Raw genomic sequence first — 24,654 nt, forward strand, 5'->3', positions numbered from 1 at the left:
CATAATGTCACCTTATCACTGCCTACTGAAAAAAGCAATAGCTACTCAAAGGTATGATGTACGTGTTCATAGATTAAAATTAAGATGATCACTAGAAAAAAGGTCAGTGGAAAATAAGTAGCAGTTTTGCACCAATGCAAGACAAAATATCCTTTATTGTGACAGCAAATGCACATAGTGCTATAGGTAAGGCATGCTACTAGCAGTCTGCATATAATCAAAGGCCAGTATGGAAATGAATGGGAATCAATGCTGTTTCTTAATGCTTGAAGATGTAGTCCATGGTGAAGGAAAGAGAAGAATTTGTGTCCACATATCTCAAATGCACTATTATACACCTACCAAATCAAGAGACATATGCCTCTAACCGAGAGCCCAAAGGCAAATGAGAGAAAATCCTAACTGTACTCAGAAGTCACTTCTAGTATCAATGACAGGATGATTTTGCCAATTAATTTAGGACAAATTGCATCTTCAGACAGAGACTATATTTTTAATCATAACATTCACTGCTATAGAACCTAGAAATTGAGCAAACAGCCATTCATTCATTCACTGAAGTATTTAGTCAATTTTAATGCCATTTATTCCACCAGAAACAAATACTAAAATACCTAGAAATGGTTTGGATAAAGAAACATTTACACTTTAATACTTCTTAATGCTGTAAATTTTGGGCTCAAATAACCCCCCGAGTCAAATTTGATCCCTATCAACTTGAAGGGACCAAGTACAGTTTCGATTTCAACACCTAAACTTCTGAGGGAAGATCTGAGAAAATAATGCTAGGAGATCTAAATCCTTTGATGTAACTATCAGGCTCTACAGACTTGTCAAAATCAACGCAAAACTGAAAAGGATATGCTGAAATGCTTTGCAAAGCAGTATTTTTAGATAGGCTGCTTCACTTCCCTCCGTTTAAAACACATGCAGAAGAAATGCTTTCTGGATGAATGCACACGGACATTCTGTTCAGTTGTTTTCTAAATGCAATACTGTGGATTTAAACAGTATGCTTTAATTTAAACAAAGAAGTATCTTATATACAGTCAATTTAGTTTAAGAGATGAAAAGAAACACTACTATGACAATTACTTATCAAATACTCTGCTCTTTTGAAAGGTGATTTTAAAAGCAACACAGGACCAAAAACATCCAACTATTACTTTATTTATATTACTATGCTTAAGTTACATGGAAAAGACAACCAAGCAGTTCTGCCCCATATCAGGAAAAGTTTCCAATCAACACCAATTATGTGGTGACAAATAACTAGGAATGGTGACATCTTTGGGTCAAGACTGACAAGGAAGAATGGGCTCTGATGCTACGGTTCATCTCCAACAAGAATATGGCACAATGGCCAGCACAAGCAATACTAACACTGAACCTTTAGCGCTGGTCACAAATTCGGATCTCTTCTCTGAAGCTAGCAAATCAAGTGAAATAACTGGGTTTTTTTTAAAAGTCTTAAAATGAAGCCCAAATAAATTTAAAAACCATGCTCTTGACACATTTTCCTTTCAAAATTTACATAAAATACTTTTCACTCTTAATAGCCCAGATTTTTTTCCTCACATAGCCCACCATGTAGCTGCAGATAGACTATTCTGCCTCAAGATGTAAACACAGGGGGAAAAAAAAAAACGGCATCTGCATAATATTCTCTCTACACACTGCTGTTGGATGGAAAATAGAAAATTAAAAAAAAAAGGAAAGAAAGGAAGGTTCCATCATAGATTCTCACAACCTCTTGTTCCGCAGTTCATGAATCCGACTCTGATGCTAAGGTGACAGTGTATGTAAGTAGATTTTTGTTTTCAGTGAAGGAGACCTGGGAAAAGATGGATTTCTCTCTTTTTCTTCAAGAGTTATCAGATGGTACATGCTCCTCAAAGCCCTCACTTTCTCGAACTAGAGCGCGTTCCAGGATCACACGACCTTCCTTATAACGCTGGCTGTCTTCAGTGGCAAACTCATAGATCCATCCCAGTTTGCTATTGCAGTTTTTGCAGCTCACATCTCGAACCATATGGCGGCCAGTGAGCATGACCCGATCTTGAACTTCACTATACTGTAGGTTAACGACCTAAAAAAACACATGAAAACAAAATTGCAAAGGCATGTAAGTTATCTGCCAAAAATGGTACACAATATTTTTGTTTGTGAAAGAACAGCAACTTCAGAAAAGCAAATAGCAGTTGTCTGTCAAATCTGCAACACACTTTCCAAGAGCTATTTTGACAAACTGCTGGTAAATACCTGAACTGAACTGGATATGTAATGCAATCATGTATTATTCTAAGTCACCCTATTTATACACATTAGTTACGCTTCTGTGTTATAGTGAAGAGTCCTTAACTTGGAGTCATAAAATGTAGGTCTTGGTCCAACTGTTATAATTAACCATTCAATGATGAGTGTAGACAAGGCTACCAATACAGAAGAACCTAGTATACAACAGGTATTCCATAAAGAGAAGTTTGTAAAAATCTGTTTCTGAAACAATTTTATCTATTAACAGACTGGGGGTAGGTTGTAATATATGGTTTTCAAGTGGGTTCAAAGAATCTATGAAAGAATTTCCAATGACTCTGAACATGGAGGATTCCAATAATCCTCCATGCTTAATTTTTCTGTAAAGAGCCAGATATTTTTGGCTTTGAAAAGGGCTATCTGGTCTTTGTTATAGCTATTAAGCTCTGCTGTGGTAGCACAAAAGCAGCCATAGATAATACACAGATGAATAAACATGGTTGTGGTTCATTAGATTTTACTTACAAAAACAGCCAGCCTGTCATGGTGTGTCAACCCCTGCTCTATACCTAAATAAAGACCAAGATGTATATACACTATCAATTCTTTCAGAGAAAATACTTGTTTCTAAATGGTATAGAGGGGTGTCCCCTGGGGAAGTTTAAGTTGAATATCTAAGAACAGTACCTTGGACTAGTTCTGTAGTTCAAGGATATTTGGAATATCTAGAAATTCAACTTTGCTAGTACCCATTAGACTCCAGGAGGCAGAATCACATCAACCAATTTGAAAGCAAGCCAGAAATGAGAGAAAGGCAGACTATACATTAATCTGTAAGTCAGGAAACACTTCCGTTAGTAAACCTATTAGCCAAATCATAATCAGAAAGATGATTGGTAAATTAGAGCAGGAAGTTAGTTAGATGATCCTTATTCACTTGCACTGTCAAACTACCACAGCTTAATGCAGCTATCTCCCTGTAAGGGTAAATAGTGCTATGGGGGTGTTTCAGCCTCTTCGATAGTCTGTGAAGTCACTACCACATTCTTACCCTGAGTGTCTCCTGAAGCAATGGAGACCACCCTTATCATAACATAATCCTTAAAACTCTCAAGCCTAAAAATCAAAGCCTCGTAATGCTTTCCTGAAGTCCCAAAGACAAACTAGCAGGCAATTTCTATGGAGTGCAGCTCTCATTCTGAATCTTCTTGGCATCTCCATGCTCTGAGGGGTATTCTGGTATTGCCATCAAATATATCCACTGAACCCAGTGAGGAAATGAAATCAGTTTTCCCCACAAACCTTGTTAAAAAGAAATGCTCTGCCAGTGGCGCCTGTGAACCGAGTAGAGATGAGTTCTGAACGGTTGGTCAGGATCGTATCACAGTTTGCACAGGAAAACAGACGGGTACCACCGATATGATCAAGGAAAATCCTGCCCATTTTTATAGCTGAAGCTCTAAAAACCTGGGAACAGATAAAAAAAAGGACAAGAAATACATTATGATTTTTTAACTTGTTAGGATCTACTTGGTGGTGTCACAGAGAACCATTTATATACACATATATGATCTCTTCATACAATACATGAAATCATTTCAATACATGAAATAGCTGACTGTGAATGAAAGAATCCAAAGTTCACACATGGACCAAACAAACAGGCAAACTCAAGCTAAGAACACTTCAGAAGCAACAAGTCAAGGAAGTAAATATTCTCACTAGGAAGGCCAAAGAATATCCCTTCTCTTTTGATATGAAAAAGACAAGAAGACAGTGTGCAATATCAAACCAAATGATGAGAAACACCAGCAGAGAGGTGAGAAAAAAGGTTTAGCACAGAGTTAAGTATACATTCTGGAGAAGGAAATGGCAACCCACTCCAGTATTCTTGCCTGGAAAATCCCATGGACAGAGGAGCCTGGTGGGCTATAGTCCATGGGACCGCGAAGAGTTGGACACAACTGAGCAACTAACAAGTATATATTCTGAGTATCTGTAATTTGAGAAAAGACTTATGGAACAAGAGTGTGTAACCTGGTTTGAGAGCATGGGTGCCTGGTTTCTCTGGTCATCAGGTGCATCACCAACCATGTAGGGTGATGGCACTAAATTGGTAAGTTTGAGTCTGTGGAACACTATACTAGGTGCTCTGTTGTTGCTGTTCAGTCGCTAAGTCGTGTCCGACTCTTTTGTAACCCCATGGGCTGTAGGCCACCAGGCTCCTCTGTCCATGGGATTTCCCAGTCAAGAACACTAGAGTGGGTTGTCATTTCCTTCTCCAGAGGACCTTCCTGATCCAGGGATTGAACCTGCATCTCCTGCATTGGCAGGCGCACTCTTTATCACCAAGCCACCAGAGAAGCTTTACTTATTTCAAAATGCACAACTCTGTGAGGTTGTTGCCTCCAGTTCATAGATTATTCAAGGTTACTAACTGGTCAAAGGTCACACAGCTTTCAAGTACAGAAAATCATAATCAGAATATGGCTCACTCAAGTCAAAGCCAAATTTTTTCCATTACTCTTAACACTGACTCCTCTAAGAAGAGGACATACAAGATGGTCTAGGCTGGCATAAGGCTAGGAAAATAAGAACAGAGAAGAGCAAGATGAACTGTTACTATGTAACTTACTATATTTAACAAAGTCTTTTGATTCAATAAATCACAGAAGTGCTGAAACATTGGGAAAAAAGCTCTGAATCCAATTTCTGAAACAAGGATAATCACACTCCAGAATTTTAAAGTGAAGTCGCTCAGATCGAACCTGGGTCTCCCACATTGTAGACAGACGCTTTACCGTCTGAGCCACCTGGGAAGTAAAGTTGATTCACTGCAGTTATCTCCCCAAACAGCACATTTTTAGAGATCTAGGAGAAGGCAATGGCACCCCACTCCAGTACTCTTACCTGGAAAATCCCATGGATGGAGGAGCCTGGTAGGCTGTAGTCCATGGGGTCGCTAAGAGTTGGACACGACTGAGCGACTTCCCTTTCACTTTTCACTTTCATGCATTGGAGAAGGAAATGGCAACCCACTCCAGTGTTCTTGCCTGGAGAATCCCATGGATGGGGGAGCCTGGTGGGCTTCTGTCTACGGGGTCACACAGAGTCGGACACGACTGAAGCAACTTAGCGGCAGCAGGTGTAATTAAGAATACACTGTAGCTTTTCATTTTAAAAAGAATTTATTCCTTCATGTAGTGATCAGCTTCTGTGTTTCAAATATTTAATATTATTTGTCTTTAAAACGCCATGCAGAGCTGATACAGCTGCTGCTACAGAAAAGAAAAATGTAGAATCCATGTGCAATCCAGTGTCATCTTAAACTTGGGGAAATTCCATTACAAATTAAAAAGAAAATTCCATTCCTTCTAACATCTGTCAACTTCAGCCATAAGGCAGTTTTATTTATTTTTTTTTTTAAATTTTATTTTATTTTTAAACTTTACAAAATTGTATTAGTTTTGCCAAATATCGAAATGAATCTGCCACAAGTATACATGTGTTCCCCATCCTAAACCCTCCTCCCTCCTCAGGCAGTTTTAATGTCATCAGAAATGTGACATTTCTGTCACCAAGATAATTATGACTCCCACTAAATACTATGATATGAAAGTTTAATAAGTAGTGAAAAACAAATAGTAAATATACTACAATTTATAGCTAGTAAACAAGAGTGTCAACGAATAAACCCTGGGTGAAAACATAAGACTTAAAACGACAATAAAAGACTTGCTGCCTATTGTTTTAGTCTTTAGGATAGCATTACTTTTCCCAGATGCCTAAGAACACAGTATTTGTTACACAAAGCTCAAAGGGTCCAAATCTGAGGTCTGCTGGCTGAATTCATTTGATGGCATAGGAACACTGCAGTGAACAAAACAACCCTTCCCACACCAAAACATTAGTGTTCAATTTGGCCCAGGGTTTTTAATTTTTAATAAAAAACAGTTGAGAATCATTTAAAATTTGAGAGATTTCATTAACAGCCTGTTTTGAGCCTTTCTTTTTAAACAATGGGGAGAGCTGGCAACACAGGACATATATTCTCATATGGCAACAACTGGCTAGAGTTGAGAGATGCCTTCAACACTTCCCACAAGGTCACTTCATTTGCTTTTTATCTATTTTGTGCCACACAATTACTTCACCTGTGAGACATCTGAGTTTATGACTCCTGATCCAAATTAAGCATCCAATGACCCTGTGAGTAGCTGATTTGGGTCATGTTTCTTACTACCAGTCATTTACAGAAAGGAATCACCAGCAGGGTTTTATGGTAACACGTCTGAAGACATAGTCCTCAGTCTTTATTTCTCTACAAATTAGTATTTGTGCGGTCATTTATCCTCCAGCTTGGGCTTCTGAGAACTGTTATTTTCAAGCCAACGTTTCTTCAAACTTTTAAATATAATATTCATCTAAGTTACTTCAACAATAATTCAGGAATAACCAGATATTTTTGACTTGACTGATAGCAGATGCAATACTACTGAGGAAAACATTCTGAACTTTAAAACAAACTCTCCCTATACTTTCTGCCTGTATCATTCTATCTTTGGTTCAGTATTAATAGCTGTGACCATTTGCTCACTACTGGATACAGGAAAACTATTTCTAAATGGGGTATATAGATTTAACATCATGCTTTCTCTTTCTTGCTTCAAATTCAGACTATTTTTAACTTTTACCCAACTATTTTTACTGAATTCAGTTACATGATTCATTACAAGACCAAAAATATCTATACAGACTCACTATTCCTAGTTGTGGTTGCCATGTATAGAGTTCTATATATGTACATAGAACTGTAAAATGTAGTTCTCATTTGCCAAAAGAGAAAAGCTACAATGCCAGAGAATCTATCAGAAGTGAGCAAAATACCGCTTGCTGTCAAAGGTCTCTGGAACACAGAAAAACCTTCGCAGGCCATTGAATTTCATGTGCTAGGCCTTCACTTCGCCAGGCTAGGAGTGCAACCTACTGCTCATTTCCCCCGTGCATACTCAGGAGACTGACGGCAAGCACACTGGCACTGCTCCACAGAAGGGGAAGGTCATTTAAAAGCTATGGCAAAACACCTGAATTAGGTTTCTCTGCTGCTGCTGCTGCTAAGTCGTTTCAGTCGTGTCCGACTCTGTGCGACCCCATAGACGGCAGCCCACCAGGCTCCCCAGTCCCTGGGATTCTCCAGGCAAGAATACTGGAGTGGGTTGCCATTTCCTTCTCCAATGCATGGAAGTGAAAAGTGAAAGTCGCTCAGTTGTGTCTGACTCTCAGCGACCCCATGGACTGCAGCCTACCAGGCTCCTCCGTCCATGGGATTTTCCAGGTAAGAGTACTGGAGTGGGGTGCCACTGCCTTCTCCGAGGTTTCTCTGGACCTAGGCAATATATTGAACTCTGCCTGAGACTTGATATTTAGTATCAACATCATATGGGACAGTGCATTCAGTACTTCACGTATCACATTCAACCTTAACAATTTCTTAGTAGGTATGTAGTATCCTACTTTTGTAGAGGAAGACAAAGGCTGTAACTTTATGAAACTGGCCAAACTAGGATCTGAACTAAATTCTGCTCCAGTTCTTTTAGCCCCACTTACTCTCTAGTGACCAGAAGAGACAGCCAAATTCAGTCTTTCTTCCTCAGATTTCTCACACACCTCTCCTGCCTCCATGCTGAGCCACCTACATTCCCTAACTTTGCTGGTGGCAACTCTAATCCCTCTCCTAAACTAGAAACCCTGGCAACTTCTTTAAGAAACTGCAAAATTGAGAAGTCCTCCTAAATCACTTTTCAAGGTCTTTCTTCCTCATTCTTCATCAATAACTTAGTTCACAGTCTCATCACTTCTAGAGCTATGAAAGTAAGGTACTTCAGCCTTATGTACTTATAAAAGGCATGTACTTCAGACACCCCTTTCTAAGAGCTTATACACAGCTTATCCTGTCAGAAACTTTTTACCTGACAGGATAGTATATAGCTCATTCTTTAAAAACAATTTTCTTAAAGGAATAATTGACATAAAATTTGGCCACTGTTGTGTACAAATGAATGATTTTTAGTAAATTACAAAATTGTGCTACCATCACCACAAACCAGCTTTTTAGAATATTTTCATCATCTCCCCAAATCCCCACAAACCCTTCCACAATCAATCTCCTTCTAATTGTTTTTACATCCAAATTATTTCCCAGGTCATGTACACACTGCTATGTTTAAAATGGATAACAAAGACTTGTTATATAGCACACGGAACTCTGCTCAGTGTTATGTGCCAGCCTGAATCGAAGGTGGGTTTGGGGGAGAATAGATACATGTATATGTATTGCTGAGTTCCTTCACTGTACACCTGAAATGATCACAGCATTGTTAATTGGCTATACCCCAATATAAAATGTTTAAAAATAAATAATTAATTTAAAAAAACCCAAATTACTTCCCAGGATCACCTTGTTTGGACTTAAAAGAGTAACAGTATTTTCAGTCACACATTTGTAAAATATCTTAAGAGTGAGCTGCTTTCACAGATGACTAATGTTCTCTGTGTTGATTCTGAGAGCACTTACTGTGCTTAAGTAATGTGTGTTTTGTAATCAGTGTTGAAGTTCAAGTTTATAACCAAAATTCTGACAAACCTTTGGTTCTCTGTTAAAGATCAGTTGACCATACTTATGTGGGCCTGTTTCTGGGCTCTCTATTCTGTTCCATTGATCTATTTGTCTATTCCTTCACCAACACCATACTGTCTTGATTACTGTAGATAGTATACTTATTAAGTCTTGAAGTTGGACTTCCCTTGTGGCTCAGCTGCTAAAGAATCCACATGTGAAGCGAGAGACCTTGGTTCGATCCCTGGGTTGGGAAGATCCCCTGGAGAAGGGAAAGACTCCCACTCCAGTATTCTGGCCTGGATAATTCCATGGACTGTATAATCCTTGGGATTGCAAAGAGTAAGACACAACTGAGTGGCTTTCACTTTCTTTCTATACTAAGTCTTTCTATACTAAGTTGGGTAGTGTCAGTCTTCTGACTTAATTCTTCTCCTTCCATATTGTGTTGCCTCTCCTGGGTCTTCTGCTCTCTATAGAAACTTTAGAATCAATTTGTTGAGATATTCACAAAGTAACTTGCTTGAATTTTGACTGTACCAAATCTACAGAACAAGTTGGAAGAAATGACATCTTGACAACATTGAGTCTTCCTATCCATGAACATGCAAATTCTTTCCATTTATTTAGTTGTTCTTGAGTTCATTCATTAGTTTTATATTCTTCCTCACATAGATCTTGAACACATTGTTAGATTTATACCTAAATATTTCATCTTGGGGGGAATGCTAATGTAAATGGTACTGCATTAATTTCAAATTTCACTTCTTCACCACTGGTGCTGATTTACACATCACACACACATATACACACTAACAAATATGATACCTTGTTCATTAGTCTGGCTTATTGCTGAATATTTTCTTTAAAAGCAAGGGTCAGAAAACTAAGGCCTATAGGCAATAATCAGCTCACCACCTGTTTTTATATGGCTCGCAACATAAGAATGCTTTTTATATCTTAAGATGGTTGGGGAAGAAACACCAAAAGAATATTTTTGTGACACATGAAAATTACATGAAATCCACATTTCAGTGACCATACATAAAATTTTATTGGAACACAGCCAGACCCATTTGTTGATACTTGGCTGCTCTTTCAGTATAATGGCAGAGTTTGAGTAGTTGCTACTGAAACCTTACGGCCCACAAAGTTCACAATATTTACCATCTGGCCCTTGAAAGAAAGTGCACTAACCCTTGTTGAAAAACCTGTTCAGACAGCAAAAGAGCTCTTCATTTAGAAAGCAGGCAATCTTAGAAAAAAAGGAAACTTGGTTGGCATTCAGGTTTAAGGATCAACAGGAATATTTGACACAATCAATTTAATCGCACTCCCATTTTCCTCATGGGTTTTCTAACTAAAGTCTTCAACTTTCTGTAGCAAGTTCAGCATGTTGAAGATCAACAATACATAGATTATAAAAACAGATGGTATAACCAGCTGCTGCCTCCTCCTCTCTCCACCCCCAGGATTTAAACAATGTATCCCAAATACTGGAACTCTGGGTTCAAATCTTAGCTCCACTGCTTAAAAGTTGTGTAAACTTTGGGTAAGGTATCCTCACCTCAGTTTCTTCATCAATAAAACGGTGGTATCAGTATTCATCTCTGAGTTGTGGAAATTAAATGGCACTACACTGAGAACAGTGCCTGGCACACAATAAATGCTAAATAAAGGTAAATCTAGTAAAACTAGATTATCTTCTTCAACATTCTCCACCCTAACCTCCCTCTATTACAGATGAAGAAAGCAAGGTTCAAAAAGAAAATAAAATCAACAATTAACTAGCTTCATTTCTTGTTAACCATGGCAAAGCTAAGTGACCAAGTGACAGAAATGACATGCAGAAGGAAAGCTAGAAACTCCTGAAGCATCTCAAATTCTTAGTATCATAATTCTAGGTCTTAAAATAGGCACTTGCCCTCCCTGTAACTAATAATCCAGTTCAGATTCAATCCTGGCAAGCAGAATTCACAGAAGGAGGAATCACACTTCCCAGCCCTAAAAATACCAGGGAAGGATCTCTAAGAATCCTCTGGGGTTCTTAAGAGAAAACACCCAGTTCACAGACTTTGTGTTTGTTTTTTTAATTATTTCCTCAGGGCATTGCCACAGGCAACAGAACACACACTCCACCCAACTCTATCACTAGACAGGTAAGAGGGGCTTTTCCACTACCCTAGGAGTTGGTGGGCAAATGCAAGATGCAAAGACTCTCTCCTCCAGGGACCTGAGTGTGCAGGAACCTAGTACAGAAAGGGTTAAAGGAATCTGCCCTTCCAGGAGAGGCTGTGTTGCAAAAGTTGGGCTAAAACGGAAACGTGCGAAAACAAGCTGGTATATCTAGTTTTCAGTCTCCTGGCTCTCCAAAAGAAAAGGAACAAAACCCAAAGACAGTCCTTGGCTGATTACTATAATTAACACTTATTCTACTGTAATCTCATCAATTATTTCATACTGATTTATGATAAGTTCTATTGAAAACCTACAAGAGAAAATAATAAATTGATCCATAAAACCAATTCTTCAATTTTTGTACAAAATATCCACCAAGCCAAGGTTTTGGTGAAACAAGCTGTGCTTTCCTCTAGTTCTCTTATAAAACGTGACCAGTTTACTTTGCTGTTTCAAATGATGTTCTAGTTGTGGCATCAGGTCTTCATTTGACAGTAACATATATATATTTTTTGCTCTCTAAATAATGTCTTGTTGTTAAACGTTTTCCAAGTTTATTATGTTTCTACAATTCTGTTTAGTCATCACTTAAAAAATAAGACTAGTCATGTAACTCGGTGAGTCAGCTAAACAATCTGAGTTAGTAATCTCCCCAAAACAGTTTTTGGCAAGACAAACTCAGGATCTCTCTACTCTGTTGTGATGCAATACCATGAGTCAAAAAAGTCTCTAACTGGATGGACTGGAGTATAATTCAACTGTCTGGTTTCCAGATTCACGTGTGAAGTAGCAAGTTTCATGTCACAGCTAACTTTCAGTTCCTACACCACCACCATTACTACACAGGATTACCAGAGAAACGGATACTGGTTTATACAACCATTTAGGCACTATGAAAACTAAAATGATACTCTCAGCAGGATTATACTTAGTAGGACTAGCTTCACATCTCAATATTTAGGACTAGCTTCACATCTCATGGACTGTTTTTTGGAGGGTAGTAGCTAGTTTAATCTCACATTTAGACTTAATTTTGGCCTTATTTCCCTTCCTTATTTTCTAAACCTTTTTTTATCCTCTCCTACCACTTAAATAAAGCAAAGGCAACTAAACCTAGGCAAAGGTCCTCAAGGATCCAACCAGATATTTCAGATGTAGCAACATGTATTTTGTATGTTGTTAAAATCCAATTTAGGTTCCTGTATCGAGTTAAATAACTTACTTGAGCACATTTCATCAACATGCTCTCCTATAGATAAGATGGCTGCCAGATATAAACTTAAAACATGCTCCTCCCCACCCCCCACCAAAACAGCAGGCCTGTATTGGGCCTTGAGCTGGGCAAGAATGTGCTAAAGGAAGACACTGGTCACTTCCAAAGAGCATGACATTTTCTTGGTATTCTAGTACAAAAGTCAAAGCCGCTTAGTTGTGTACCACTCTTTGCGACCCCATGGACTATACAGTCCATGAAATTCTCCAGGCCAGAATACTGGAGTGGGTAGCCTTTCCCTTCTCCAGAGGGCTTCCCTGATAGCTCCGTTGATAAGGAATTCACCTACAATGCAGGAGACCCCAGTTTGAATCCTGGGTTGGGAAGATCCCTTGGAGAAGGGATAGGCTCCAGTATTCTCTGGATTCCCTTGTAGCTCTGCTGGTAAAGAATCCACTGGCAATGAGGGAGATGTGGGTTCTACTCCCGAGTTGGGAAGATCCCCTGGAGAAGGGAAAGGCTACCCGCTCTACTATTCTGGCCTGGAGAATTCCAAATACAGTCCATGGGGTCGCAAAGAGCCAGACACTTCTAAGCGACTTTCCCTTTCTAGTACAAAGTACAAAATTCTTTTAGCTCCACTTTCTGACTATTTGTAAAGCCTCCAGGCCTTTTTTTCTCTCCTAAGCCTCTGTTTGCCCAAAAGCAATCCAAAGCCTCATTTTCTAGGTCTAATCAATACCAATCCACTTTATAGAACGCTTCCTATTTCAGTCTCACTGTCCCATTTTTGAATTCTCATAACACTTATTTCATAAATTACTAATATTTAATTGTTACCCTTCATTTCCCTATGCCTTTTTACTAAAAATCATTAGTTTCTAGAGAAAAGTTGGCAATTTCTTTGCAATTTCCTTCTCATCTAACACACAGTACAAGTATGCAACAAACTTGTAGAAAAAGATTACACCAAGACACTTCGCATCTGGCAAATATGTACCCTGGATACACTGCATACATTTTGGGTCATCTTTGTTGGAACACAGCAGCTACACTGTATGTGCGACTGCGCAAAGTTAGCTAATACTCTATTATCCTCAGTTACTTCACTAGCAAGTCTAACTTTCCGAAAACACAAGGTCAGCCTGAAGATTACTTTGTTTTCCATCTGTCAAGGAGATCCGCAATAAAAATCCTCAGACTACCAACAGGGCTCTGTAAACAGAAAAAATTTAAAAATAAATGAGCTGTTCACCTTCCCAGACCCTCCCTGAAACAGAAGACTAATAAATGTCGGGATAAAACAGATCTTTGTAGTAGTTCAGTTTTCCAGCTTCCGCTGTCCTCAACATTCATTGTCCTACCTACAAGTGCAGAATAAACGAGCCAGAGCGTGCCTACCGCCCTACCAACGAGGAGAGGAAGGATGCAGCTCGCCGTGGGGACCGCAGGCGATCCCCGCGCCGGGTGTGAACAGCCGCAGCCGCCCAGGCCCCGAAGCCCCGGCTGGCCCCAGCTGATTGCCGGCACGTGACGCCGCGGGCCAATCGGGAGGAGACGGGGCCCGAGCGCGGCGCGGCCCGGCCCAGCCTCCTCCCGCACAACAAACAGGGGCCGGAAACAGCTGAGCGGGCCGCCCCGCGGCCCGGGTCGCCCGACGGCCGCCCAACAGTCGCGCCACGCCCTCCAGTCAGCGGGCGGGGACCCCTCCCTCGGTCCGGGGTCTCCTGGGGCGCAGGAGGGCAGGGTGGCGGGCATCCAGCCTTTGCGGGACAGCAAACAAAAGCCACCACAGCCACCCCGCCGGTGGCAAGTGCCAGCCGACTGAGGATGTGGCCCTTTTGAAGGACGGCCCACGCCGTGGCGTTATTACGGCCGCATATTTCAGAGTTTAGACTTCACTTCGTGGCCCCCGCGTCGACCTCCGCGGTGCGGAGTCCGGGGCGCGCCCCCGACGCTGCGGCGGGGACGCGGACCGTGGGGGCGGGGCAGCCGAGGCTGTGGGGTCGCCGGCCAAACTGCCGGCGGACCGGGGGCCTCAGGCCCCGGCCGCGACGTGCAGGGCCTCCGAGGCTGCGCCGGGGCTGGAGGGCGCGGGAGCCGAGCTGAGGGTCGCGGCTGTTGCGATCGCGCCAGTCGCCCGGGTTGCGCGGCGGGGGCGGGCCGACGGCGGCCGCCGCGCCTGGGCCTCACAAAGAGGAAACAGGCCAGCTCGTCAGTCCGCAGCCCCAGCACCAGGGCCCGCCCTGAGGGGCGAGGGTCGGCCACGCTAAGACCCCCAAGGGAGCGCGGCGAGGAAGAGGCACTTCCTGCCTGGGCCCCCAGCCCTGGGCCGAGCCCAGAGTGTTTCGAAGCCTCCGAACCGGAGGGGAGCCTCAGCCCCTACCCGGCCCCGAACCCAGTCCCCGCCCGCCGTACTCACCTCGAGCGGCTGTGAAGTCGGCGGCCGCCTGCGGCTCTTCGCTTCTCAGCTGGGATGAAGCCCCTTAGCCACCAGAGTCTTCAGGTTTAGTCAGGCCCTGGCCTTGGCCCCGCCTCTCCCTGGTTTGGCCTCAACGTCAATCATCCGGTGTAGCTCCGCCCTTCGAACAGTCGGCTCTCCGGGTTGGCCCAGAACGCCTTTCATTTCTAGGCCCCGCCCTCCCCCGGGTATCCTGCCCCTGCCGCTAGGCCCCGCCCCTTCTCTGGCGCACCCTCCCCCACTCCCTCTCCAGTCTGCGTCGAGGCCCACCCCTCTCAGAAGCCGCAAGACCCGAGGCAATCTCCCTGCAGCTCGCCCCGCCCCTGATCCAACACCCAGGACCCGGACAGCCAATCAAAGAGGCTAACTCTGCCCACTCTCCCGAGGCAGCCAATGTGGAGAGACCTAAGATCCACCCCTCTTCCCAGCTGAGAGCACACAACATAGCGTCCACGTGAGTCAGCTTCTTAAAGGAGACTGCCCAGCCTTTCTAACAGACGCAGCTGTGCGACATCCCGCGTCATCAGCGTCACCAGGTGGTGGCTAGGGCCTAGTTTCCTGAAGCCTAGTGATGACAAATGAAAACAGACTGTTTTTCTAGGCCAAGCAGGTACCCAGATAGCTTAAATGCACCATGTAATTAATTTTTATGAGATTGTTTACTCTTTCTTGCCCTTATAGTAGGCCATGTTTTACTTATAAACCCCAAACCTTTAAGTGTGGGCATACAGGAACTCCTGAAGAAAGGGTTTTTCCAAGTGTGGCTGAACTTTATTTACAACTACCTGAGTTCTTTCTTCGAGAAGGCAATGGCACCCCACTCCAGTACTCTTGCCTGGAAAATCCCATGGACGGAGGAGCCTGGTGGGCTGCAGTCCATGGGGTCGCAGAGTCGGACACGACTGAGCGACTTCATTTTCACTTTTCACTTTCATGCATTGGAGAAGGAAATGGCAACCCACTCAGTGCTCTTGCCTGGAGAATCCCAGGGACGGGGGAGCCTGGTGGGCTTCTGTCTATGGGGTCACACAGAGTCGGACACGACTGAAGTGACTTAGCAGCAGCAGCAGAGTTCTTTCTTGGTGGTGGAAGCGATTATGCAAAAGATGAGAAAATTCAGACTCTTCTACTTGAAGAGTTTCTGCCTCAGAGAGTTTGGAAATTTGTTGAAAAGGATTGAATTCCCTTAATCCTCATCAATGCTTAAGATGGAAAGTTTTGTCTCGCATTAAATTAGAATTTCCTAGGTAATTATTTTAATGGTCTTTGGAGGAACTTCAGGATAAAGTAGAAATGTTTGACGATGCCTTTTTCTTAGGTAACAAGCAGTAACATCTGAGACTAATCTCCGAGGTGCTTAAAGCTATCTATAGTGGGACAGAGGTTTTAGCAATCCTAGCATTTGATTCCTCACCAAGCCCCAAAACTCACCAGTATTTTCCTTCAGTTCAGATAAAAACCTGAAAATTAAAGGCAAAAGGTCTTTTGATAAGTGAGCTTTTCATGAGATGAGGAAAATTTAAACTTCTAAAGTTTTTTGTCATTAATTTGTTTTTACTTAGTATTAATTACAAAATCAACACATGTTCTTTGTAAGAAGGTCATACTATCTCATTTCATAACAGAGACTTCTGTCCTCTGCTTAAAGCTTCATATGTAGCTGTGTATACTTCCTGAAAAGAATGTGCAGGAAAGTACATTGCATCTCTTATTCCTTAACTTGCCTTTTTCACTCAGTGTGTTATGGCCATCCTTCCATGTCAAATGTATCTTTCATCTACAACTTTGTCTCCATAGTTTTTCATAGTAGGACTTCATCTTTTATTAAACATTACTTTTTCTACTTATAGAAAAGTAGGTTCCTTTCCATCTTTTGCTATTAAAAATATTTTTTAGAACATGAATTCATTGATAAAGTATTGCTCAAATATTTCTGAATAGAATCATTTGAAAAGGACATACATACAATGCTTAAACCCCAAGGAATGAGTTTTTCTCAAAGTGAGCAATGTAAGTACCAGGTAAAACAATGGGAAAGGTAATTATTAATTTAACAAATACATATAAAGCACTTTCTATTCCAAGTACTTTAAAATTAGCTCATTGTTCATAACAACCCAAAGAGGTAGGTACTGCTATCATCCCCATTTTACAGCTAAATAAACTGAGGCATATTGACCAACTTATCCAAGGTCCCCAAATAGACATATTGGATACAATATTTATAAACTTGTGAAAGAATGATTAAAACCAATTTTAGAAAGATTAGGTGTTGGTGATGTGCAGAGTTAGAATCCAAATATGACGAAAGGAGAGCAGATAGGAATAGAACTGAAGGAGCAGGTTTTAACTTTAATAAGAATGGCTACACAGAATGAAATGATTGTATGTAGGCATTCTAAGGATAGTATTTTCAAAGATAAACCAGAAGTTTTATTCTAGGTGATTCATAGGGTGATGATTTTCTATTGCTAGGTATAGGGTGGTTGAGATTTAATATTTATTTATTTGATTGCATATGGTCTTAGTTATGGCACACAGGATCTTTGTTGCATCATTCAGGATTTTTGTTGCAATGTGCAGACCTTTTAGTTGTGGTGCACAGGCTCTAGAGTATGGGCTCAGCATGGGCTCAGTTGCCCTGTAGTGTGTGGGATCTTAGTTTCCCGACTAGGGATTGAAATTGCATCCTCTGCATTGCAAGGCAGATCTTAACCGCTAGACCACCAGGGAAATCCCCAGGTTTAGAAGTTGATTTAGGGTAAAACCTGATGGGTCTGAGCTGATGGTGGCCTGCCCTTTAGAAATAAAGAATTTACCATTGAAGAGAATATAACAAATATGGAAGAGAAATAAAAAGAAAATTTGAGAGATTTGATATTTCCTTGTTTGATTTGTGTTATATCTATTAACTTGAATAAATTGACAGTTTATAATATTGAAACTTTCCCACCAAGAACATTGTATGTCTCCCCATTTATTCAAGTGTTCTTTTAGGTCTTCCAGTGAAGCGTCATGATACAGCTGTCTTCCTTTAGCTTGTTCTTATCTTCTTAGATTTAAATGAGAGTTGGACTGTGAAGAAGGCTGAGCGCTGAAGAATTGATGCTTTTGAACTGTGGTGTTGGAGAAAACTCTTGAGAGTCCCTTGGACTGCAAGGAGATACAACCAGTCCATTCTGAAGGAGATCAGCCCTGGGATTTCTTTGGAAGGAATGATGCTAAAGCTGAAACTCCAGTACTTTGGCCACCTCATGCGAAGGGTTGACTCATTGGAAAAGACTCTGATGCTGGGAGGGATTGGGGGCAGGAGGAGAAGGGGACGACAGAGGATGAGATGGCTGGATGGCATCACTGACTCAATGGACGTGAGTCTGAGTGAACTCCGGGAGTTGGTGATGGACAAGGAGGCCTGGCGTGCTGCGATTCATGGGGTCGCAAAGAGTCGGACACGACTGAGCGACTGATCTGATCTGATCTGATTGTATATATTTCTGGGGATATTATGGACTGAATTATGCTCCCCTGATTCTTATGTTGTAGCCCTAGTCCCTAGTATCTCAGAATATGACTGGATATTGAGATAAGGCCTTGGCCTTTAAAGAGTTGATTAAATTCAAATGAGGTGGTTAGATTGGGCCCGAGAACAGTCTGACTGGTATCCATGTGAAAAAAGAGATTGAGATATACAAAGAGACACCAGGGTGTGTGGGCACAGAGAGAAGATGGCCACTTGCAAACAAAGGAGAGAGGTTTCCACTAGAAACCAAACCTGCTGGCTCCTTGATCTTGGACTTCCAGTCCAAGATCCATGAGAAATCGATTTCTGTTATTTAAGCTACCCAATCTGTGGTATTTTGTTGTGGCAGCTCTAGAAATCTAACACAGGAGGTTACTGTGAATAGAAACTTCTCCTATTAGCTATTATAACTCTAATGGGTCATTTGTTATTTTTATAGTAAAGATAATGATTTTGTAGTTTATTTTTCCTGAATTTTCTATATAGAAATTTGAATATTTCTGTCAAACAAATTCCTAGAAGTTATTGCTATTTTGTAAAGTTTCTTATTTTAAATAGAGGATGGGTATTTAATTTTATCAAATACCTTTTTACTGTATTTTGGGATAAACATTTCCCCCTTTATTATATTTCTTTATATGATATATTACAGTTACCAGCGTTGTAACCCAACGTTACACCAAATGTACATTTCTTGAAGAAAATTCATCACTTGACATATGCTAATTCTGACATTCTTCGAGTCCAGAAAACAAGAAACAGGAATATTCCAACATATACCAACATACCATGGTGCTTTATTCTGGTTGCTGATTATACTTTCTGGCCTAAACTGTCTGATATTCTCCCAAATGGGTGAGTCAATATAACTGCAAACCCTGGGTCAGGCTTTCAGAATGCCCTTCTGTTGCTGTTTCCTTGGACCTCTCCTTTGCCCTGATATGACAATGGCAACCCACTCCAGTACTCTGGAAAATCCCATGGACAGAGGAGCATGGTAGGCTGCAGTCCCTGGGGTTGCTAGGAGTCGGACACAACTGAGTGGCTTCACTTTCACTTTTCATTTTCATGCATTGGAGAAGGAAATGGCAACCCACTCCAGTGTTCTTGCCTGGAGAATCCCAGGGACGGGGAAGCCTGGTGGGCTGCCGTCTCTGGGGTCGCACAGAGTCGGACACGACTGAAGCGACTTAGTAGCAGCAGCAGCCTTCCCTTACTGTAATTTCCCTGGCTATCACACTGGAGCTGCTGCTTTATAGGTATGACCACTTTTCAAGTATGTGCTTCATGCACAGTCTCCTGTTGCCTCCTCACACTTCCCATGGCCTAGTAAACCTCCTTGCTTCGCAAGCCTGAAATGTGTGGGCCTCCACCCACCTGTCTTATTCTCTGCAGATAGTTATGCTTCATAATAATTCAGATGAAGACTTGGAAGTGAACTACTTCCAAGTTTTTCCACTCAGTGTTTCTTCCTACATCACCTATTTTCTTGGTACTTTCTCCTGTGTTGGATGAAAACAGTTTTTCTTCTTTTCCAAAGTCTGATGGAAATCTATACCTGGATAAAAGTCTGAAGCTTGAAATCTCAGCTTGTCCTAAATAGAATCCATATTTCCTCAACAGCAGAGACAAAAAACAATTTGCTTAGGACTAGGATGGTCACTCCCTTCTCATGTCTGTTAATGGACCACAGTCCACAACAACCCCCAACATGCACAACTTCTTCAATTGCTCTAAGTATTCATTGGACTCATATACATACATACAAGTGCCTTGTCCTCACATCTAACACTATAGTTTAGAAATACGTAGCTTCTTATAATAAGCTGTTTATCTTTTCCCTTGATTTATATTGATATCTGAGAGCTGAAGAATTGATGCTTTTGAACTGTGGTGTTGGAGAAGACTCTTGAGAGTTGCTTGGACTGCAGGGAGATCCAACCAGTCCATTCTAAAGGAAATCAGTCCTGAATATTAATTGGAAGGACTGATGCTGAAGCTGAAACTCTAATACCTTGGCCGCCTGATGCGAAGAACCGACTCATTTGAAAAGACCCTGATGCTGGGAAAGATTGAAAGCAGGAAGAGAAGGGGTCGACAGAGGATGAGATGGTTGGATGGCATCACCGACACGATGAACATGAGTTTGAGTAGGCTCCAGGAGTTGATGATAGACGGAGTCCTGGCGTGCTACAGTTCATGGGGTTGCAAAGAGTCAGACATAACTGAGTGACTGAACTGAACTGAACTGATACTGACATCACATTCATTTCCCCCCATCCGTCCTGCTTCCCACAAAGTGAATGTTGCCTAGACCATAAGGACCAGGACTCCATCCTAAGGAAATGAACTCAGATCCCGAATGCTGCATAGAGTAGAGCTGCCAGACTAGCCTGGGACTACAGAGTTTTTACTTAAACCTAAACTTATGAGAACTCTGGGTAATTTAAGCAGAATAGCTCCTTTGGGAAGAAACAGATATATATATATACATATATATATATATATAATTTCAGATTAATAGTTAACATAAAAATATTAATAACTTATTTTGAGTTACAATCCTGCCACTTTACTAAAAGCTCTCTCAAAGGTCACTGATCATAAAATTCTTCTTTTTTTGTACCTGAAATCATCAGCCAAACATCCTTCTTCAGACTTCTTATTCTCTTGGCTTTGGCAGTAGAATGATGACACCTGCCCCACAAAGTTGTCTATGTTCTAATCTCTTGGATCTGTGTATGTTACCTTACATAGCAAATGGGATTTTGCAGGTGGGATTATGTTAAGGATCTTAAAATGGGGAGATTATTCTGGATTATCCTGGTGAGCCCAATATAATGACAAGGATCTTTATAAAAGGGAGGTAGGATGACCAACAAGCATATGAAAAGACACAATATCACTAATCATTAGAGAAATATAAATCAAAACAACAATGAGATGTCACTTCACACCCATCAGGATTGCTATTCCTAAAAATAAAACAGAAAACAAAAAGTGTTGCCAAGAATGTGGAGAAATTGGAAGCCTGGTGCTCTGTTTTAGGGAATGCAAAATGGTACAGCTGCTATGGAGAAAAGTATGGAGTTTCCTCAAAAAATAAAAAAAATAGAAGTACCATATGGTCCAACAATTCTACTTCTGGGTGTATTCCCCAAGGAATTGAAAGCAATGTCTTGAAGAGGTGTTTGTATACCTGTGTTCATAGCAGCATTATTCACAATAGCCAAAAGGTAGAAGTAACCTGAGTGTCCAACAACTGAATTTTTAAACAAAACGTGACCTATCCATACAGTGGAATATTGAGTTTGAACAAGGAAAGACATTCTGACATACGCTATGACATGAGTGAATCTTCAAGACATTATGCTAAGTGAAATAAAGCAGACACAGAAGGACAAACATTTATGAGTCCATTTATATGAGGTATCTAGAGTAGTCAAATTCATAGAAACAGAAAGTAGCATTGTGGTTGCCAAGGTTACGGGCTGGGGATATGAGGAGTTGTTGAAGTGGAGTAGAGTTTCAGTTTTGCAAGATGAAAAAGTTCTGGAAATCGGCTGCACAACAATGTGAATGTATTTAATAATACTAAACTGTACTTTTAAAAATGGTTAAGATGATAAATTTTATGTTGTGTGCTTTTCACCATCATTAAAAAAATAAAGTTTTCTAACAAGAGAAAGAAAGAGGAGGTAGGAGAGTCAGAGAAGGGGATGCGAGGATGAAAGCAAAGATTGGAGTGAAGGTGGACCGTGAATCATGCTCTAGAAACAAGAAAAGGCAGAGGAAAGATTCTCCCTTAGAGCCTCCCAAAGGAACACAACTCTGCTGACACTTTGATTTTAGTCGTGTCAGACCTGTTTTGGATTTGTATTTTTCAAAATGCGAGATAATCGGACGTCCCTGGTGGTCCAGTGGTTAAGAATCTGCCTGCCAATGCAGGGGACACGGGTTCGATCCCTGGTCTGGGAAGATTCCACATGCCACAGGACAACTAAGCCTGTGTGTTACACTGTGTGTTACAACTGCAGAGCCTGTGTGCTCCAACTACTGAAGCCTGTGCACTCTAGAGCCCACACTCAGCAACAAGAGAAGTCACCACAAAGAGAAGGTTGAACACCACAGCTAGGGAAAGCTGGTGCACAGCAACGAAGACCCAGTGCAGCCCAAAAGTAATTAATTAATTAATTTTTTAAAAATGAGATAATGCATGTGTGTTGTTTTAAGCCACTGTACATGCTAAGTTGCTTCAGTTGTGTCTGACTCTTTGTGACCCTATGGACTGTAAACCACCAGGCTCCTCTGTCTATGGGATTTCCCAAGGAAGACTACTGGAGTGGGTTGCCATTTCCTTCCCCAGGGGATCTTCCCGACCTAGGGATCGAACCTGTGTCTCTTACATCTCTTGCAGTGGCATTGGCAGGCATGTTCTTTACCACTAGCACCACCTGGGAATCCCCTTTAAGCCACTAGGTTTGTGATCACTTGTTACAGCAGCCATAGGAAACTAATACTTTATCTGATTTTCCTAAAGTCATATTTTATATTGATTTCCTTATGAATTACCTGGTGCTATTCATAATTGGTTTTAATTTTCTTACTTCATATATTATTTCCAGAAATCTGACTTAGCAAAGGTTGAAGTGGTCAGGGAACAGAACCTCAACCGATAAATCTCCAACCCTTGTTTGCATCAGGTTGTGTCAACCAAGAGGATATTGTAATATCCTCCTCTAAATTTATCTTAAAATCAGCACAAAAGTGTTAGTAAAATTTCCACAAACTTTCCTAACAATAAAAATGTTTACATTTCAAAATCTGAGTTTTGAGGTAACAATAGGTAAACGTCCCAAGTCAGGTGCTGTTGGGGAGCAAATTGGAGAGCAGGTGATGAGGGACACAGGCTTTACGGTTATTTAGCTCAAGGTCAAATACCAGTGCTGACACTTCCGATCTGTCTGACTATAGGCAAGAGCTTCAGATTAATTACTGAAAATTGTGATAATTTTCGGAGAAGGCAATGGCAACCCACTCCAGTACTCTTGCCTGGAAAATCCCATGGACAGAGGAGCCTGGTGGGCTGCAGTCCATGGGGTTGTGAAGAGTTGGACTCAACTGAGTGACTTCACTTTCACTTTTCACTTTCATGCATTGGAGAAGGAAATGGCAACCCACTCCAGTGTTCTTGCCTGGAGAATCCCAGGGATGGGGGAGCCTGGTGGGCTGCCGTCTATGGGGTCGCACAGAGTCAGGCACAACTGAAGCGACTTAGCAGCAGCAGCAGCAGTGATAATTTTAGAGTTACTGTGAGCATTAAATAATACATCTGATGTCAAGTGCTTAGCCAGTGTCCATGGTACCTATTAAGTACTTGATAAAAGTTGCTGTTGTGTTAGTTGTTATTATTTTCATAACTCCTGATTATGAATGTGAGTCCAGAGTGAGCAGGTTTTGTTGTTTTCCCTGTACTGTTCACATTATATGATCACCTTGCAGATTGCTAGGCAAATGTCTAGCTTTGTCCCATGATTCAACCCTGAATCAAAAGAGTACTTGAAATAATGCCAACAGCCTGACATGGAAATGAGAAATCAACCATTCAATTTCTTGCAAAACCTGTCTGCACACAAAAAGTCAATTGCACAGGTCTCCTGGCTCTAATCTAGAATTCCATCAGTGAAATAGCACATACCCTTAGTGACCACCATTACCAATGATAGTCATTTAGGAGGACACATTTCGAATATAAACATTTAAAATACCAAGCAGATCTATGTAAACTAATGTATCATGATATCCAAAATACATTATTAGGTGGAAGACATAAGCTGTAGGATTGATGCAGTCTGATCTAATTTTGGGGAAGAAAATTATTATATGTATTTATATACATACAGACAAAAATCTGAAATAGTCACTTTGTACACTATCTAGTTTTCATAAACTTATTTTATAATATGTATGTTTAGCAACCAGAAAACTGATAAAGATAAATTTTATTGCCACAAGCACTTTTAAGTTTAGTGTGCCCTCAACTTTTACTGAGGATTGATTTTTGTATCATGTGAAAAATTTAAATGATCATATGAAGAATTTACATCTTCTGCAAAACTGTCAGTACCAGGTCACACCAGTAATCCAGGAATCCAACCTGAAGCAACTTAAGCATACAAAGGGAATGCCCACATCACCAGAGAACAGAACAGGAAGGGTTGTCTGACCTGGCCTGAGAGAACTTAGATGTGGCCAAGAATGATTAATTCTGTCTCTACTTCCATTTCTCTTTTCCCTTTCCTGACATGGCCTCATGGCGCTCCATGCCTACATTATTATGGCTTCCTGACAGGAGAGGAAAGTCTTTTCCTTGCAATCTCCATTTAGGAAAGTCCTACAGAGGATTCTGA

General features: G+C 41.2%; 1 protein-coding gene across 2 annotated transcripts; it reads right to left on the reverse strand.

The window, feature by feature from the left end:
• Window positions 1–135: 135 nt before the first annotated feature.
• On the reverse strand, window positions 136–14,864 carry YPEL5 (yippee like 5). 2 transcript variants are annotated; one of them, XM_055540606.1, is made up of 3 exons: window positions 14,686–14,864; window positions 3,559–3,723; window positions 136–2,089 (listed from the first exon to the last, which is right to left on the reverse strand). In XM_055540606.1, exons 2-3 carry the CDS (start codon window positions 3,697–3,699, stop codon window positions 1,865–1,867), a joined length of 366 nt encoding a protein of 121 aa, XP_055396581.1. In that variant the 5' UTR covers window positions 3,700–3,723; window positions 14,686–14,864; the 3' UTR covers window positions 136–1,864. The 2 variants fall into 2 exon arrangements, with proteins under 2 accessions (XP_055396581.1, XP_055396580.1); XM_055540605.1 differs by lacking the exon at window positions 14,686–14,864 and adding an exon at window positions 13,420–13,438.
• Between the last annotated feature and the right edge of the window lie 9,790 nt (window positions 14,865–24,654).

The sequence above is a fragment of the Bubalus kerabau genome, chromosome 11 (assembly GCF_029407905.1).
Source record: "Bubalus kerabau isolate K-KA32 ecotype Philippines breed swamp buffalo chromosome 11, PCC_UOA_SB_1v2, whole genome shotgun sequence".
Lineage (NCBI taxonomy): Eukaryota > Metazoa > Chordata > Mammalia > Artiodactyla > Bovidae > Bubalus > Bubalus kerabau.

What these genes read in the sequence shown, in the direction of transcription:
- YPEL5 (XM_055540605.1), bottom strand. An exon ending in GAGCATTTCTTTTTAACAAG is followed by an intron (nt 2,090 to 3,558) that starts GTTTGTGGGGAA and finishes GTGTTTTTTTAG; the next exon opens with GTCGTTAACCTACAGTATAG.